The 19,910-nt window shown below is 40.7% G+C and overlaps 1 protein-coding gene across 2 annotated transcripts in view; it reads right to left on the bottom strand.

Moving 5' to 3' along the window:
• Nucleotides 1-4,340: 4,340 nt before the first annotated feature.
• The window catches only part of LOC119654485 (tyrosine-protein kinase Shark), a 52,079-nt gene continuing 36,509 nt past the window's right edge, over nucleotides 4,341-19,910 (bottom strand). Inside the window, exons 2-8 of one of the 2 annotated variants that reach the window (XM_038059905.1) lie at nucleotides 16,952-17,048; nucleotides 16,799-16,887; nucleotides 16,335-16,742; nucleotides 15,752-16,270; nucleotides 10,436-11,280; nucleotides 9,628-10,277; nucleotides 4,341-5,624 (exon numbers count right to left, since the gene is read on the bottom strand). In XM_038059905.1, coding sequence (XP_037915833.1) covers nucleotides 5,131-5,624; nucleotides 9,628-10,277; nucleotides 10,436-11,280; nucleotides 15,752-16,270; nucleotides 16,335-16,742; nucleotides 16,799-16,887; nucleotides 16,952-17,048 — 3,102 coding nt within the window. In that variant the 3' untranslated portion in view covers nucleotides 4,341-5,130. The remainder of the gene's footprint in view (nucleotides 5,625-9,627; nucleotides 10,278-10,435; nucleotides 11,281-15,751; nucleotides 16,271-16,334; nucleotides 16,743-16,798; nucleotides 16,888-16,951; nucleotides 17,049-19,910) is intronic. The other variant, XM_038059906.1, reaches the window with a different exon arrangement.

The raw sequence follows: 19,910 nt of genomic DNA on the forward strand, positions 1-19,910 counted from the left end.
TACAAATATTTGGTAGATGTTAATATTATACTTTTAGCATTTTTTCATCGTCATCATCAACGGCGCAACAACCGGTGTCCGGTCTAGGCCTGCCTTAATAAGGAACCCCAGACTTCCCAGTTTTGCGTCTAGGTCCACCAATTCGATATCTCAAAAATGTATCTGTTGTCCTGGCATACTCCATCTAAGATAGGGTTTGCCCTTATAGACTTTCAGGGTTGGATTTTCCTCATCCATACGGATTAAGTGACCAATCTATTTCGCCGGATTTTATCTAGAACCAGATGGTCGTGGTATCGGTAATAACCAAAAACTTTTCCAAGGATTCTTCCCTCGAACGAGGCAAAGAGTCTTCAATTTTTCTTACTAAGAGTCCAATTCTCTGAGGAATACATGAGGATTGGCAAGATCATTGTCCTGCACAGTAAGAGTTTTGCTCCTATGCCGAGAAGTTTCGAGCGGAACAGTCTTTGTAAGCTGAAATCGGTTCTGTTGGGCGCCGATTGTATCGTTGTAACTGTTATCGGTTGTGATTTTCGACTTTTGGAGAAATTGTCAAAGATCAAGTTGTAGTCCATTACATTCATTGTTCTTATTTGACCAGTGTTATTTGATGTTGCTTCTTTGGTTTTTGGTGCTGACGTTGTCACCATATATTTCGTCTTGCTTTCATTTATGTGAAACCCAAAATCTCCCATTATGTCGATATTGTCAGTATAGGCCAGTAGTTGGGTGGACTTAAAAAGTATGGTGCCTCTTGCATTTACCTCAGCATGACGGATTATTTTTCCTAGCGCCAGATTAAAGAGGATGCACGATAGGGCATTGTCTTAGACCGTTGTTGATGTCGAATGTTCTCGTGATTGATTCTGCTACTTTTATCTGACCTCGCACATTGATCAACGTCAGCCTATTCAGTCTTATCAATTTTATCGGGATATCGCATTTTCTCCTGGCTGTGTACAGGTTTATCCTGACTATGCTATCAGAGGCGAACTTCAAGTCGATGAAAAGATGGTGCAAAAAGAGAGGAAATCTGATCTGTTGTTGATTTGCATGGAGTGAAGGCTCTTTGGTGTGGGCCGATGATATTCCGGATTTATAGGGCTATCCGCCCTAGCAGGATAGCGGAGAATATCTTATAGATTGTACTTTTTATGTATGGCGCAGATAATGTCTCGTTGCCAATCGTAAGGCATTGATTCGCTGTCCAACACTGTGAACATGAATTGATAAGCCGCTTGGTTTAATTGGTCGCCTCCATTTTTAACCAGTACTGCTATAATTCCATCGACTTCTGGCGACTTATGATTTTTAAGTCGATGAATTGTACGGTCTGTTTCTTCTATGCTTGGTGGTGGCAGTATTTTCCCGTCGTCGTCAGTTGGGGGGACCTCCAACTCGCCGATATTCTGATTATTAAGCAGTTCATCAAAATATTCAATCCGCCGCTCCAGTGTGCCCATTCTGTCGGAAATCAGATTTCCCTTTTTGTCTCGGCAGGATGAGCATCGAAGTGTATAAGAATTTATCCAGCTGACTTGTTGGTAAAACTTGCGTGCCTGGTGCGGTTGCTACCTATACTTTTCGAGCTCACACACCTGTTGGCTCTCCCAGACTTCCTTTTTCTGTCTGTGAAGTCGCTTCTCTGCTCGACGGAGTTCGTGCGCGTGCTCGCGTTCTTTAAGAATGCAACATTACTCGGTATGCAGGATTTTCCCTTTCCACTGCTAGCTCACATTCATCGTCGAACCAGTTGTTCCGACTTTTCTTGCGGCTGGGGCCAAGTATGTTTGTGGCCGTATCAATGATAACGTTTTTCAGGTGGTAACGAAGATCATTTGATGAAGCTTCATCTCCAGGACTCTGTTTACTGCTGTTATTGCAGCATCCATTTCCCCCTTATATGTGTTGCGGAGAGCTGTGTTTTGGATAGCTTCAGTGTTAATGCTCACCTGATTGTCAGAGGAGATTCTAGGTGGTGGTGTTATTCGAGCTCCGATGCCAACGAGATAACGATCCGAGTTTATGTTGGCCTCCTGACATTCATCACAGTTGAGGTGGCTGCGTTCAGTCAACATGTGGCCAGCTGGCTATTTCCAGAAACCATTTCGTGCGACACTACTAATTGAATAATCTGCAGTGCGTTATCATTGATATCCTAAAGTAAGCTATAGGAGCCAAAGTATCGCCTGGATGCGGGCTCCGTCCCTACTTGGCTGTTAAAAATTCAAATTATTATTTTGATATCATACCTAGGACAGGCTTCGAGGGTCTGCTCAATTGCCACGTAGAAGGTATCCTTCTCCGACTCTGCAGTCTCCTTTGTAGGGGCGTGAATGTTAATTAGGCTTATACTTCTAAATTTGCCTCGCAAGCGCAGAGTGCATAGCCGTTTGCTTGTTTTCAAAGCCGATAACAGCAGGTTGCATTTTTTGGGTGGATAGGAAACTTACTCTGAACACATGGTTTACTGGATGGCCACTATAATATATGGTATAGTGGCTTTTCTCCAGCAAACCGGTCCCTGCCCAGCGCATGTCTTGTAACGTTATTGGATCAACCTTATTTTGAGACAGGGTAACGGCTAGTTCCTGTGCAGAATTCGACCTGTACAGGGGGCGCACGTTGCACGAGAAAATAGAAAAATCGTTCGTCCGTTTTCGTTGCCGGGTTCGTCGTTGTAAAATCCATCCAGATCGAGGATTCTTTTGTAACTTCCTAGCAAGTTGTTTTCCGTGTAGGGTTGTCAGTCCTATTCAACCCCTTACCTGGAGGGCTAATTGGTACAATTTGTCTCATTTTTAGGTGCGTCTTCATCGTTCTCCGTCTGCAGTTTTCCATTAAGAAAGAACTCTCAGCGGTCACCACGTGGAGGTGGAGATAGGATTTGGTAGTAAAGCTGTTGGTGTTGGTTCAGCAGGCGTTTCGTAGGTTTTATGTCCCATCGTGGGTACCAATTCACATTTCACCCTATTTGTACCTATACTACCCTTTGACCATTACCACTACTTTTTACCGACTGCAGCACCTAAATTGTATGATCCAATGAAAGGAACCGCCGATTCAAGCTCTTATAAATGTTTCTCGTGCATGAAACTTTACTGCGTGAATTTTAAGATATTAAAGTGTGGTTCAAATGAAAAAAGATCGATTTTCCGAAGGCTCTAGAGTGGATTTCCCCTTTATAAATAAAGGGGCAGATGGAATTTGCCATGAACGCCCGTGACGAATTTTTAAACGATTTTCTTTTTAAACTAAAGTAAGTTTCACCTGTGCAAAAGTTAGCTAACTTGACCCACGGCCTTACTTATGCTTACCATTGCCAAAAAAACTCGTTGAGAGTTCGTAGAATCTTCTTCTAAGTAGGATAATGCTTCAAAGGGGACCATTATTGCATTTTCTAAAATATATGGTTGCTCTTATCTCCAGACAAAACAACAGTAGAAGGAACAATATCGGCGCCAAGATGTAACCCCGCTGTACTCCAATTCCTTTAAGATTTTACCAATATCACATCTTGTACCCCTATCTGACGTTCTTACAATAGCTATTTGAACTGGGAATCTCCATTCTTCCCAGAAGACTCAAGATACATTCTCTGTTGAAAAGCAAGTGTAGTGAGCATTTTAGAGGACCTCAAGCGAAAAGTAGCTTGCTTCCTGCCGATCAAATTTTCGAGGTATTTTTAATGCGTTCCGCTATTATTTTTGCAATAGTAGGGTGCATGCAAAGACAGACGGTTATGCGATGGGGCCGACAACTTTATCCAGGAGTGGAGATAAAGGAACTTTTGATAGCGGCCTAGCTTTCATCAATATTCTCAGGCGTGTTATTTCAAGTTTGTGGCATTTGCATAGCAATAAGTTCCCCGGGGACGCATTGAATTTGCGGGATCCGCCCTTGTGAAGGTAAGCAGTCATCAGGTGATTTTCTCGTTCAGGTGCGATACCAGCACTTTTTCGTATTACCTACGTTCGGAAGATTCCACTAAATCTATTGATGGTGGGGTTTGCCTTGTTTGCTTGTATGAAGAATATTCGTTTTCCTTTTAATATTTGAAATTGATGCTTAAGAATCAATTGATCTTGGAGTTAAGTAGCTTGCGCAATACGCTTTCTCTAAAATATACTTCCCGTGAATAGGAAAAATCAATGTGTTTTTGTTTATTACTTGGCTCCTCGTAGACTCAATGGAAAGTAATTCGCAGCTACTGCTACTAAGTGCGTGGAATTATAGTTCATCGCTTATTTTTGCTTGCGCGTTTGGACGGTGGTGTGCACCATGATAAAATGAGATTCTCCCTATTATATTCATAAATGAAACAAACCATATTCCAGGTAAAAACACATAACTATATTTTTATCTAAATAGTACAACATTAGAATATTTTACTTTGTTATTTACAATTGTAAATACACAATATGTATAACAAATTAATGATATATATATATGTATATTTACCGCCAATATACTATATATATTTGAACAATATATAACTTAAAATTCTAAAGGACACAAACTTAACAAAAACTGTTTTATTCTGTGAAAATAAAAATTTGCCTTGCAGAGAAAATAAATGCAACCAAAAAGCTTCATAAATTTAAATGGCATCCTAAGGAATTATTGCAAAAATATAAATTGGAATCATTAAATTAAACTTATAATTGCAACGGGCAATAAATATTTCATAGCAGGGATTACTAGCACTAACCATTTATAGCCATTTATGATATATTCGAGAGTTTATAATAAAATTCATTAGTTATTGAACCCCAATTCGCACATAACACCAACCATTGAAGTTTGTTAATTTGTAATAATAAAGTATTAATAATGCTTAGTCATATCTTAACACAAAGCTTGCGGTTGACCCAACGTAGTGCGTTACGTATTGATGGCCGATTAAAATTGCAGCTAACGTGAGGAGTATATTTTCAAGGAAAGTTTGGAATTGTATTGAACACGGCTCAAAACTGTTCATCATAAGCTCGTTATAAAATGATTGCTAAATACGCGCTCCCAGGAGATGCAAGCAACCGCAAGAAGCAAGCAAGCAACATCGGCCATCACATTTGAACTAAACTATCAATGACACATAGTGACTAACAATGATAATACTTTTCTCGCTTAACTTATATGTTCACTTTGAATCAATTCGCTCAAGTTCTGATAATTTGGATCCTTCAGGAAGTATTCTGTTAGATAGCGGAAAGTTGGCCGATCACGCGGGTTATAATTCCAACAATTCTCCATTACTTTGTAAATATCACTTGGGCAATCTGCGGGCTTGGGCAAGCGGCGTCCATCCTCGATATATTTGATGGTTTGCGTTCCATTGTACTCACCATACGGTGCCAGACCGTATGTGTACATTTCCCAGAGTGTCACTCCGAATGACCACACGTCGCTGGCATGCGAGAAGAGACCGTGATTGAAACTTTCCGGGGCGTACCATTTGATTGGCCATCGACCACCTTCCTTCGCTTCATAACAATTATCATTGCCCAAGGCCCGTGACAGTCCAAAGTCGCTGATTTTAGCTTGGTTGCGGGATGAGAGGAGGATGTTTCTAGCCGCTAGGTCACGATGAACAAAGTGCTGTGATTCAAGATAGTTCATACCTGTTGGATAGAAAAGAAAAAAATAGAGAAATTAACGGAATATAGTGTTGCATTATTATTGTGTGGTCGGATGGAAAATTCAGGCAGAATGTCTTAAAGGCTACCTACAGACAATGGAAAGTGCTTGTTTCTTTGCTACCCTGGATCCCAGCAAGCATTTGCGGTCGAACTAGCCGTAATAATTGTCCGACCGCTTGAATTCAAATCTGCAGATAATCCGAAGTTTGTCTCTCCGTAACGTATTCACGGTGAAAGCTAAGAAGGCTGTTATGTTCTTTAAGAACATTGGATGGAGCAGCAGGGGGTTGAAATCCAGCTGGTACAGACTGTCCAATGCTTAGGAATGTATCTAAACCCCAAGCTATGGTGGAAACAAAACATCCAAGAACCACTTTAGAAATCCTGCAAATTGCCCTGGTGTTGTAGGACTACGGATTTTGATAAAAACGGGTTTAGGTCAAGCCCATTTTGATGTATGTAGACATCATTTAGTGGCACATATCCAAAGCCTTTGTTGTCTCGAAGCTACCCTAAATTTACTACACATTCATTTGAAGGTGAAGAGAAAAGCAGTTAACAACGCATTTAGGCTTCACACCAATGGCGATCTAGATGTTTAGGTGTATAATGCTATTCGGGCAAAAGGGAGAAACGCCGAACCAGGCTCACTTAGAAAATGAGAGATGAAAGTGAATTCTGGCGTGCCGTTGCTGAATCTCTCAATCTGGGAAATCGGTGCGTAGATAAAGCGACTGCTTCGCAAATCATTCTATTATTGCTAGGGTTCTGTTTATGTTGCCCGTCGTTATTCTGTAATATAACACGTGCTGTGTAGGTTGCCTCGAAAGCGTCCCGTCAGCTGTCCGTCGGTCAGAAAGCATTATACCTAGCACAGTATCACGTATAAAAAGGTGAAGGGAACCACAGCGGCACAAAATATCTATGGTTGTATCTCGGACTTCCAAAGGTTGGCATCATGCATACTACCGATCTTCAGCTTCACGTCCAGTAGGACAGGACTCAGTACTGAGCTCTGCCAGAAACTTGACGTGGCGGTGTGTTCATTAGGTCTCATATCCGTATGGTACCGATGGGCCATTTGTTGTAGCCAATTAATCCATCCCCGGCTAGCTAACGTCACCACATCTCAGCATTCACTGAAAGTTATCACATTCACAACTACCTTTATTACATCTAACACGTTCACGTCCCAATGAAAATCAAATTGCCGCTCAGATACGCCGTCCTTATATTCCATGATAGGGAGAAGCTTCTTGTAGATGACCCTCTCTAGCGTCTTTCTCGCCCTTATTTCGATAGAATAACTGGTCTTCGCCTCTTTCACTGACCGGGAAAAATTCCTTCCACCATATATACCTCATCCATGCTGATAAATCAATCGGGTCTAGGCTTGGCTTTATTATGCCCGATTTGTCGATAAGTTTCTCACCAGTTATCGCTGGTAGAGATATCTAGAACTGCTTCAAATTTGTGGCGGCTCCTTTTCTGCGGTGGAGCCTAAAAAATGTAGATGTAAACGCCAGCTGTTGTGGGAGCAAGGTTTACAGATTATGGCCAGCTTGAAGACCTTCACACAGATGGTCTATGGGAGTAGGTCTTAAATGCCGACAATCGACATTCTCATTTGCCTTTGGAAGCGTACATTCAAGTTCTACTTTGCATTCCTTGAAAATGTAGCTTTTTCATCCACATTTCCTGTATCTGTTAACCTGTCGCAGATATTGAGTGTCCGGATAGCTCAGTAGCACTCTAACCACTGGCTCTCATGTGGAAGGTCGCGGTTCAAATCTCATTGGTGGCAATGGGATTTGTATCATAATTTGACGCCGGATACCAGTCAACTCAGCTGTGAATAAATACCTGGGTTAAATCATGGTAATAATCACGAGCAATGCTGCCACATTGCCTCCTGTCGGTAGCAATATTGATGACGATATTAAATATTGAAGAAATTCAAATTGATATCATTTCGTCATACGGACGAGATGAAATTTCATGCCGAATAGATGTAGAGTACTTTTTAGGAATCGAGTTATAGTGAGTTCGCCATCTACTTGATGACGAGCCGCACTAATTTTCAGTGCCGACTTGCGCCTTCCGTCTAGTGCACAGCCTACGCTTTTTGGTCAAATAATTTTTCAAAAAGTTTGCTATCTTATCCTGCCTCTGCCCTAGCGAACGAAATCGTCACCAATTTTTTTTCAGATGTAGAGTAGTTATGATGTGATTCCGAAAAAAAAACAGTTAAGGATATATTATTTGTTGTAAGACTGTGGAAAATAGGCCTGTCTACAAAGTAGAGAACAATTTTGATTTTTGATGGCACAACTCTTAAACCCATGAACGTTATAGACGCAAAAGAAGCAGAAATCTGGTGAGTTAAATCAGAGCCAAGTGGTGGAGTTTACGAAAGTCACAACTTTAGCTCAGTGAGTTTTTCTAACCGGGTTATCGAAGAGTGTGGAACACCGTCTAATAGGTAAGAAAGCAGACCATTCCAAATAAAAAAGAAAATAAAGGCACTCCAACAGAATGTTCAAATTTTTAACACATACCTGACAGCGGCATTGGTAATATTTCTCAAATCATCATGAATCCTCAAGCCGTCAACAACTGCTGCGCGATTACTCATGGAGAAACACCGTCCTCTACATTGAATTGCTGCATCTAGAGAAGGCGTTTGACCATATGCCACACAAACCGATATATATAAATAAGCAGTGCGGCAAACCCTAATGCCAGAGGAACACGTGCTGGATTCAATTGCTCAATCAGCCATCAGTTCGAAGTGTGGCAAGTATACACAAACCGCTTCGTCTCTGTCGGTGTTGATCGAGGAAGCGTCGGTTCGTTACTCGTCTTTGTTCTTGTGACACAGGACATGCAACGTCCAGTGCACTATACACTGCCCTATGTAAATGATGTTTTCCTAGCTTCTCATAGCAAAAGTGATCCCGAGCCACTTGTTCAATAGTGAAATGATCGCCTTATGCAACACGGTCCGAGACTGAATCAGAATAAAAGAATTTCTGACGACCGGCTCGAATGTTTCATTCGGGTGATATCAGTGTAACTTAGATGAAGGGCGTTCCATAACTAACGTTCTTTGTGATCGACACATCAATGAACGCTTTAAATGAAGAATTCTCCGCAGGGTATTTCGCCCTATCGCTTTCTGTAATCCTGAATGCTGGTCAACTACCAAATACAATAAACAGTGCCTCGCGATAATGGAGATAAAGATGTTGCTTTGGATCAGTGGCGTAGCACGGTATGTTCCCATTCGAAATGAGAATATCCACAATATTGGAAAAGCCATCACTTGTGTCGTCTGTGTAACATTTACTTTTTTTATGACTTCCCAGTACGTTCAATGTGTTGGTGTACATTGTATTTGTTCTTTATGACACAGACCAGTAATTCTCTCTCCGAGCAGGGCGAAAAATGTTCATATGTGAACACTGCTCCTCTGGTCGTTTCCTGTCCCCCTTCACCTCAAATTTTAGATATCCAAAAGCTCTTTCGACCTTCCCTTCACTTCATCTTCCGGAGAACGCAACGCCTTCCGGCTTTTGATAAATGGATCTGGATCTTATGTCCAAGTGCATTTTCTTCAATGTAAGCTCAAAAATCCCCAGACTTCAGAGAATCTTTCTGCAACGCTGTAATATATAAGTGTTCCCCGGAGTAGTGTGACTCTTTGAAATACCCTTTTTTCTAGATTAGTTGTAGCACTAGATGCAAAGATGGAAAACTATTGTACCATCGAGCCACTGTAAAATTCACCAGCGCTGTGGTTCCGAACCAGTTCTTACGAAAACCTTTGGGTCTTTCATGCCGAAATGCCCACACATTAAACGGAAATGAAGTATGTTTAGCATGATTTTGACACATATTGCCAAGAGAACATGTTAAGAAAATGTAAGAAAATCTAGTGAAGAGTAAATCTTATAAATATTTTGAGTGCATAAAAAAAACTTACCGCAAGCTATCTGAGACGCCCAAATTTTCAGCTCACAATTTGGATTAACTTTATCCGGATTCTTGTGGATATAATCCAACATGGAGCCCAACGAAACCAGCTCTTGCACCATCATAAGCGAGGGACCATTCGAAATTCCAATTAGCTTTACAATGCAATGATGTTGCAATCGTATTATGACACTCGCTTCTCGTAGAAACTCTTGTTTATTGCTCCGGCAATGTTCATCTTTAAGCATCTTTATGGCAACAGCATATCTCACTTCACTATTAGTATCCGTTGATGGTTGAATGAGAGTGCCTTTGTACACCGACGCGAATTCCCCGCTGCCAATAAGATCTCCTCGTATCAAACAATCATATGGTATAAAATAATTCAGTTTCATTTTTGTTGGACTGTCCTCAGATGATGATGATGTGCTCATTTGTCTACCAAATATATCTCTTATTTCCGAGGACATGCTCATTCGTGAGATCATTGATTCGAGACGTTCTGGTTGCTGCGACAGTTGCCGCAACATGGCTGACGATTCTTCTAATTCTGAATCTTTGGACGGGTTTTGATCGATAAATTCTCGAACATCGAGGCACGGAATGTAGGTGAAATTCGGAGGTGTTAAGCGGTCGATGGATGATGATTCCGCTGATGGCCTAGAGATAGGGTATCAGTTTGTAAAATTTTATCCAACATATACGGACGGGAAGGAATTTATTAATGCGATTTGATGAAATTATAAAATTCAAGTTTCAATCTTTTAAAAAAGGAAAATAAATGCGACATTAAAGAAATTTATGTGCTAAATTCTTACTTTGTTGTCACCGGTGGATCCAAGAAAACCGACTTTTCTTTAGCCTCTCTTTCGGTTGCAATATCTTTATCACTTTTCACATAGTATTCACTCTCCTTTTCATCCCCGATTACTTCAATACCTAAATTACCGCTATTAACTACTGAATTATCAGACTTTTGATGGTTGGCCTCTTTATTATTTGCCATTTGTGAGTTCAGAGGGGCGCCTTCCCCAATATCAATGTCCACCACAGAACAGTTATTCGTTGGTGTATTATACATGCCGTCCATTGAAAGATTCGCGAAATCTGTCGAAAACGAAAGACTCTTTATCAGCGATTCGGCAATTGTATTATCACATTCTGGTCTAACGCTTTCTGGTGAAGTTGTAGCACTTGCACTATTTCCCGTTTTATCTTTCCGATGAGATTTCAATGGACTTTTGTTTTTTGATTTTCGCAGGCTTCGCATGCCGTCAATGATGATGTTTTTCTTCTTTGGCGATGGTAGTTTTAAACTTCGGAAAATTTTCTTCTTGTCCTCATCTTCGTTATTTTCAAAAAGTCCAACACGATTCATTGCATCGTCGCCGGGAAGTGAAAGATTTCGTTGAGGTATATGCGAAGTTGGCGGTGTGGTTTCATTAGGGTTTATTGATCGTAGCACGGAACCATTTTGACTGCGATTTTTCGATGCAGATTTTGGCAATGTAGAAAGGGTAGGTGGTTTCGGTTTGGGTTTGGGCGGTACAGGATATCGAAGATTGACTGGAAGACCGTCTTGGAAAAGCATGTAGTGCTGAACTAGATGCTCTAATGATGGATGATAGGGACCCTCGTCTATGCAGAGATATCCAGTTTTTGCCTGTAGAGATAAAAAAAAATTATTAAATTGGGAATAACTAAAAAATAGTGACTATGAAATAAGAGACCAAAAAATTAATATTTGTGCAAATGGGGAAAACTGATTTTATGTTCAGTTCTTTTAAGTTCTATGAGCTGATCTGCATTTAGAGAGTACACTTTCCGACGATTGTCTGGACACTCTATTCTCCATAATTTTTCTTTCATATTAGAAAATGTTACTTACTGAGCCAGAATACTAAATAAGAGGTCTTGACTTTACAGATTTGTTGCAATATCGTCAAGTCACGTTGCCTCGCTGCTCTGGATTCGAATCCCAGTTGCCGTAGGGGGTTTACGTTCGGATTTTTTAATTCGTTGCTGTGGACTTATCACTTCCACAGTGTGGAACTAAAGCACAGTCTGAATGTGTGTGGATACTCTTTACTCCACTAAGAAGCGAGCAGGAAACACTACTACCAGCGAGATTCGAACACTGCTGGCGAGCTTTTCATGAACCATGAAGCGCTGATGCTCGTATCATGCAGAAGAAGTTTGTAAGCATTGTGTGCCAAAGTCAGTCTTCTACTGGACTAGTCTCGAGAAATCGTGAATTCCCGCAGCATTCTATAGCCATGAAGATGGCAATGCATCTTTCGGATGCTGCTACATTTTAAGCTTTGAATGATACCGGGGATAAATGCTGTCGCAAATGAAGCCTTTGGGCTACTGGGCAAAAGCAACAAACTTGCATGTCTATCGATCTCACTGGATATGTGGAGTGTCAATTATCGCCGTAGTCGTGAGACCACATAGAGACCGCAAAAATAAAAAACAAAATAACAAGAGCAGTGATATAGAGAACTTGACGTGAGAATAAAACCAAATCAACTCCGGAGCGTCGAGGGAAACGGAGCACCCGTAAACCTATGCACAACTCAAGATAAGACGAAATTTCAACTCTTGGTAATTGGTTAGGGTGTAAACACAAACTTGGTGGACAAACATATTAATGCAATCCTGTCCGGAATGGATAGACTAACTAAAGGGCTATTCATCTGAGGTGTGTAGGTGTGGCGTGAGGATGATAGTTAAAACCGCATATAACATTGAGGTTGGTGGCTAAACATGGTACCTACCATTTTGTATGAGAATAGCTCTAGGCGGAAAAAGAAACGGCAGCACAGTCAAAATTTGGCAGACATGCTGTTTGGCGATGAGAGAAATATAACCGGGCAATTACCTGGTATAAAAGACTCACAGAGGAAATGGAAACACAATCCTGGAAATCCTTCTAAGAATTCATCCATTCTTATTCACTTGGATAAAATAGTTTTGAACAGTAGGGCGAGTAGAGGCGATTGGAAATTGACGAACTCGATCGTGACGTTGAATAATGTGGAATGGGCGAGCACACTGCAATCAGCAATAGATTTAAGAGTTGTCTTTTCGACGAGCGTAACAAGGGGAGTGCTCACTTCGTAATCGCTTGCCTGTTGCTGCTGCTGCTTTTGGCAAAGTTGGAAATCTTTGACTCTCCAAGTCCAACACTCACCGCTTAATGGATCCAGCGATCGCTCGGCAGCGGAAGAATTATCTTGTTGATAGGATGACAAATGTCTTGAATAATTCGCATGAGGAAATGGATGGACATTGCACCACCAAACAATCACCAAAGTTCTTTTCTCAGTCGAATCGATGAATATAAGGGGTTGAAAGCTCTGGAGTCTAGTAGAATGTTGGAGCGAAAAGCAAATATCTCCTTCGATGTGGTCTACGGGCATAGCATTAACGTCACCACTAATACCACCACCGAGATGGCTAGTCATCTTATGTCAATCAAATATACTGGCAACGAGGCAGAGAATATCACACAGTGCAGCAATTATATATCACGTTGCTAGGTACCATCTATAAGATATTCTCCAGTATCATCCTAAATTAGCCATACCAAAGAGGTTTCACTCCAGACAAATCAGCAACAGATCAGATTTTCTCTCTCCGGAAAGCGATAAAAAAAACTATTGGAATATGGCCTTCAATAACACCATCTTTTCATCGAACTTCAATAGTGCCTATGATAGACTGACTGGGCTGAACTTAACCAATGTTCGAGGGCAAAGAAAAGAGAATATTCAATATCAACAACGGTCTAAGACAAGGGGATGCCCCACGCTCTACTTTTAACCCGACCCTGGAAAAGTGATTTGTGATGCTGAGAGGCACCATCCTCTGCAAGTCGACCCGACTACTGCTGACCTATGGTGACGATATTGACATTATGGGACGAACAACCCGGGATGTACAATCTACCTTCATCCAGATCCAGCAGGCGGCGATTGGAGCTAGAAATAGGGCCAATCGCCCAAGATTCCTATCTACGGTCGAAAATAACAACCAATAACAGCTGCGACGACAACATTCGCGCATCGTTTGCTTTTGCAGCCAAAACAACCTATTTCATATTATAAAAACTCTTTCGATATAACCGTCTCACCAGAGCTCAAAGCTCTTACTGTATAAGATAATAGTCTTACTTTCATGTATTTCTCGGCGGTTCAGGTTCATAGCAAGGAAAATTGCGAACTCTTCGCCGGGTGCGAGAGAATAATCTTCTGAAGAAGGTTTGGTGTTCTACAGGAAGATGGACGATTTCGTAGCCTACATAAGGAAGATATTCATGACGCCTTGTTGTGGATAAAGTTCAGCTCAATAGATTGCGATGGGCCGGTCACGTATGGGTGAAGATAACTCAATCGGGAAAGCCTATAGAGTAATGTCTATAGTGAAGAAAAAGCTGTCTCAGGTAGAGCGATGACCAGGCAGTCAGACAGCTTTTAGGGATATCGAGTTGATGGACACACTTTCCTTACTAAGGCAGTCCTAGACCAGATACTGGTTGTTGCGCCGTTGATGATGCCTAGCTCGCATAAATATTTTCGTTTTCTCTTTCTGATCAAGATCACCATGGAATTAACTTTAGTAGTATTTAGAAGATGGCAAAATCTTCCACTAAAGGAGCACTGGTGTACCGATTGCTAATAATCAACTTTTGTCCTGTGCCAGCAATTGGTATAATCAAGTTTTTTACGGCGCCTGCTGCCTTGCCCAACTCTGGCTTCTTACTAGTATAAAGTTCAATCTTCAGGGCCAGGCCCATCGAGTGGAAAAAAGTGCTCTGGAGGTTAGGAATTGAGAAACTTTAACAAAATTAGATTAACCGTGCAATTTCGGGGTGGTCGGCATAAATTCTCCCATTGTCCGGTTTTCCTTACTGCAATCATACTGAGAACTTAAAATGTAGTAGTGAAATTTTATATCGTATTTAGCAAGTATCTGAACAGACCTTTTTCTCGAAAGTCAGTTATTATCTCATCAGTAGTGTAAATTTTTCCAAAACTATACTTATTGGCGCAGCTTTGTTTTCTGCACAAAGAAATACTCGTGTAGCTGCATTATCAAATCGTCATGAATTTTGAAGAAATTTTGTTATTTTCAATGTCATAATTATGTTAAAGATATGTGGATACGCCTGCGCCATCAGTTGTTCTCGAAATTTGCATGAGGCATCATATGCACGCCGCCTAAAAACGGTTGTAACGGTTGTGAATATACTTTCACTTCTCAGATCGAGAATCTAGGTGTGGGGAAGGTAGAAGGTGAAAGCATGATATTTGATAGAGGCACATTCTCCTCTTCTGAATCTGAGCTCTTTGTTGTTTCAAAGGAATGAGTTTCCTTTATATACAGTGGTTGGTCCAACGCTTCTTAACCTTTATCGCTAATCTCTGATTCAATATTTTATTCTTGTATTTGTTTACGAATCTCACTATCAGTTAGAGGTTATAAACCGCTATTCCACAATGTAAAAATAATATTACGTGGAAAGGGTCACGAGTTTCTTTTTTGACGACAGGTCTATTCAACAATTTCGCTGCGTCTCAGACAAGAGGCATCTGTATTCCTCAGCATCTATGGGGAAGGGATATATGCAATTTGTTCGTTCGTACCAATGACAAAACATTATATTATGAGCAGTGCGCGTTCGCTTAAAAATCAATAATGGGATTGGAGTCCTGAACCTGCAATTAAATGCTTTACAGGACGCACGTTGGAAGAAATGTATTACTTCCCATATTATTCTTTTCATGGGAAAATATCGATTCCTTCGCTCTACAGTTTTTAATATTAAAATTGTTCCTACAGATTCAGTTTTATCTGCGCAGTCTAACCGTATCTTACACTTCCTTACGATGTTCTGTAAAGCAGTTGCAATTGCACAGTCAGTTTTCAGCTCTAAAAGTTCAGTATTGCTTGTGTATATAAATTATGTCATTAAGCATAGCATTACAAAGATGCCTACAACTTTATGAATCAAACCAACGACTTTTTAAAGTCAGCATGCATGAATGAAAGTATCACTCTAATCAGAGTTGAAGTAAAGTTTAAAATATTACAGATAAGCAAAAAATCAGACGTCATCAGTTACTCACATCTTTACGAATAATAAAATTTCTCGCCACATCATCATGCAACAGAGTAAGCACATATCCACTTCGATCTGAAAACCGTACAAGAAATGCACCAGATACATCTGTTCCTACGTTTTGATTTTCATCTGGCTGTTGATTCCCATTATTACTGTCAGTTTCATTTGGTGGCGGAATGAATGTTTCTGCAAAACGTTTTAGAGCTGCCTGCGCTTCCTCTCTACTAAGAGTTCCATGATACCAAAGCTGTTTTGTTGTTTTTGGCGATTTCGGGACGAAATTTGATAAATATTCTTTGACTTTTGAATGTTTGCCGGCTAAATCAATTGGAATTTCCTCCGATTTCGTTCGCGGCATATGTGGAGCATTGTGCTCTAGAAGCACCATAACAGCCTCTAGATTTCCATGCTCTGCTGCTTCGTGTAATGGCACGCGTCCTGTTTGTAAATTTCGTAATTGTATGTTTGCTTTTGCGTCGATTAATGTTTGAATAAAGCTGCCTGACTGCTTTCGACAAGCGTACTGAAATGAGACAAGTTCATAGTTAGATGTAAACATTTTGTATCTATAACAATATTGAACTTACATGCAATGGTGCATTCCCTGCAGTATCGCAAGAATTCACATTTACGTTCACAGTTAAAAGTAATTTTAACATTTTTTCATCGCTGTGTAAGCAAGCCAAATGTATTGCTGTCTGTCCATCTTGGTTTTTCGCATCGAAATTTCTGTAACCACATTTGAGTAATTCCGCAACAACTGTATGACTACTGTTTTCTGTTGAACGATGCAGGAGATTTGTTGTTCCATGACTCCGTGAGTCGTTTGGAGGAGGATCGCGCTTAACTATCGCTGATAGTTGAGGAACCACTCCCTGTGACGACTCCTGATAGTGTTGAATCAACGAATCGAGGCCATGAATTGTTCTCTGATCCTCTATGGAGAAGAAAGCATCTTCTCCATGACGGCGGATTTGATAATGGTGCACCTTCCCCTGGTGAAGTGATGCTTTTAATGGTTACCCCAGTTTATAAATTAATGGAACCTTACCTGATGGAGCACTGACAAAACAAAGTCACCAGTGGAACTATTACTCTCTCTTACTAGAAAGACACCATCACCTTTCCCTGCTCGCCCTTCTGCAAATGTAATAACCAACGTGAATTAACGTATCTATAAACAAGGTTTTAGAATGCAACCCACCTTCAAGAAGAATTTCATCTGCACGTTCACGAGAAACTTTACCATGGAACCAACATATGTTGTCCTCACGACTCATTCTTATTATATAAGAGTTCGTCTGGAAATGAAATGTTTCAATTGAAATTTTATTATTCACATATCTGCAGTGGTGGACTCGATACAATTTTAAAGGCGATAAAAACAATGTATACACTAAGTACTTTATGGACCGCATTGATGACGGGCTGATATCTTGTTCTAATTTTAATTTTTTAGAAAATGAAGTTGTTCCCCTTATTGATGATTACATACTAAAATTTTGTACATAAATATTTTCTGCGGTAATCGACAACCAATTTGGTCTCATTAAACCTGAACTTTGACTTCGAGCCAAACCCTTGTATGAAGAGAAATTAAAGAGGAGTATCTGCTGAACAGCGTGTAACAAGGGAATAAGCGTGACATAGCCCGTCAATTGCAATAACACAAAAACCGCGCTGCGCCGTGTAGGATTAGGGAGATGCTCTCCGGAAAAAACCTGTGAGAGTCAGCATCCTAATTATCGCTCTCCTTTATTGGATGCCTTCCACCAAAGAACACAGCATCAAGTAACTGACCTGTATGCCGACGTAGTTCTTGATCTGAAATCGAGTCAGGCGTAATCACTAATCACATCAAGGATAAATGTTTTTGGAGGCTTGGAGGTTTAGCCCGGATACATTACTTCTTGACGTGCCGAAAGTTGAACCCAATTATCAACAAGACAGAAACCGGAAACTCGGCGCATCAAGCGTGAAAGATCTTGAGGATTTATTGTGAGGAACGTTTCGGTGCATGATGATCCCATTTGTATTTTATATAGGTCGTAGCGTATCCGCGTTCTGCCCGACCATTCACTTTAATGTGTCCGGATGGATCAGTAATTAGAGCGCTAGACTATTGTACGGAAGGTGGCGTTCAAATCTCACTGGTGATAGCAAAATTTGTATGGTGACTGGGAGTTGTATGTGTCAATGCACGGGGGAGTGCAATGCTGACAACCGACATTTTATCTCTTAGGATGCTACAAGAAGCTACTATCAATTTTAATGGTAGAATTTTCACCAAACTTTCCAATATGATGTTTTATTTTGGTTTGTGATATGAGGGATCCTCAGTCCACATCCACTTGATGTTGGACCGGAGCAAATGGAGAGCAACTTACGGCCATGTTTTTTGGTCCATGGATTCCTCCTTTGGGGCATAGCACCCAAACATACAAAAAGAAAAAAAAACATATCACAAACAAAAATCTAGCTTTAGCCTAGCTTAGGATTAAACTAATAGCGTTTTCCACTTGTTGCCACTGTCGGCCACGCAGCTCTCAGGGCAGAGGTGAGGCAGCGTCTGATGAGTCGCCTCTGCCCTGGACGAAACCGTTAGTCTTTTTTTTTTCATGATGTTTTATATAATGACCTACGTTATCATACATTTCACGACTCTACTCTCTAAAACCAATATCCGACATACTTTTGGGATTTCATTCAGTTGAACTTAAATAGGTGAAGGAATGCGCTACGTGGAGGGAACTGACCTAATTTTGAAAGTGTGTACTATTCAAAAGGCCCTGTAAGAAAAGGTAACCTGCAAAAACAAATATTGCTTCAATATATGAGTGAAGCCGACGACGTAGCAACTATCTTCGAAAATTTTTCGCTGCTGTGTTGATCGACTTTGTGATATGCAATTTCGACCATTTTCGTAACGTAGAAGTTCGATTCATTCATTAATTTCAAGATCATGATTGAGACGCAATATACAGAAAAAATAAAACTGCCGCAATCAGACCATGGAACGAAGTGCGTCAACCGTCAAATTGACGACTTATTAAACACTTCTGGCTTCAAGCGTCGACTGACGATCCTCAATAACTCGGAGTAGAAAAATCGCATCTTAGAGGAAATGGTCCGGTATCTACTGATCCAGTCTGGACTTCCACCCTCGTTTTTAGGCATAAACAATGTTTATTGCCAACTTTATGAGGAATCAGTGCTCTACTGTGGCATTGAATGGGAAACCCATCTATAAGAGGTGAAAGGGATAGAGACGGGGCAAGTCTGAAACAAAACATATCCACGAAAAGTGTGCGCCTTCAGATTCCAAAAGGTTTTAAAGTTTGGATTCCCGAAGAATATCGGGTAGAAATCTCACGCGATGTACAATTCTTGAAAGAGTCAAAAAGCAGAATAAGTTCTATCTGAAGAATTTTACTCGGAGCAGGTGACTGATATCGTCGAGATTGGCAATGTGATCCATTGCTGTTGATGTTGATAGCAGCATCGAGGAGCATATGTTGAAAATACCATGGCGGTTGTACTGATATTTACGTTTACCAAGCTGGTGAAACACCGGACTTGACGGAAGCTCTAGACGGATTTTCTGAAGCGCCAAAATCTTCGTACACTGTAGGAAGTCAAATAGTTTTGAGCAGCAAATATGGCGCTCTGAGTCTATAACTAAACGGAGGCACAAAGAAACTTCCCAAAGTCCTGGAGTGGCATGGCTCTCGCCGCACAACGTGGGATGCACACCCACCACTATTCATAATGGTATCATTGGAGGAAATTCATGTGGAGAAAATCGAGAAAATTTTAAAGTTCATCATTGAAACGAATTAAGGATCCAACTGCATTATCAACTAAGAAGCAGTTATTCGAGCTACTTTCAGGAAACAGAGTATGTCAACTAAAGAAATTATTGTATAGATTTAAAGAAAGTGTACATTTTAGACACCAGCGTATCAACGACGAGTTACACATTTTTGGGGTAGAGCCAACTTTCGGGAATGCGGGTACCTACGTGAATGGCAAAGTGACGATTTGCTTACAATCATCGGCAACGTTGATTTGATTTCATCATCACTGCTCTCGAAAAACCGCAGAAGATGTCAATAATCACCACAAATCAGCGAGGATACATCTTAGACATATTGCATCGATTT

This window comes from Hermetia illucens, chromosome 4 (assembly GCF_905115235.1).
Source record: "Hermetia illucens chromosome 4, iHerIll2.2.curated.20191125, whole genome shotgun sequence".
Taxonomy (NCBI): domain Eukaryota; kingdom Metazoa; phylum Arthropoda; class Insecta; order Diptera; family Stratiomyidae; genus Hermetia; species Hermetia illucens.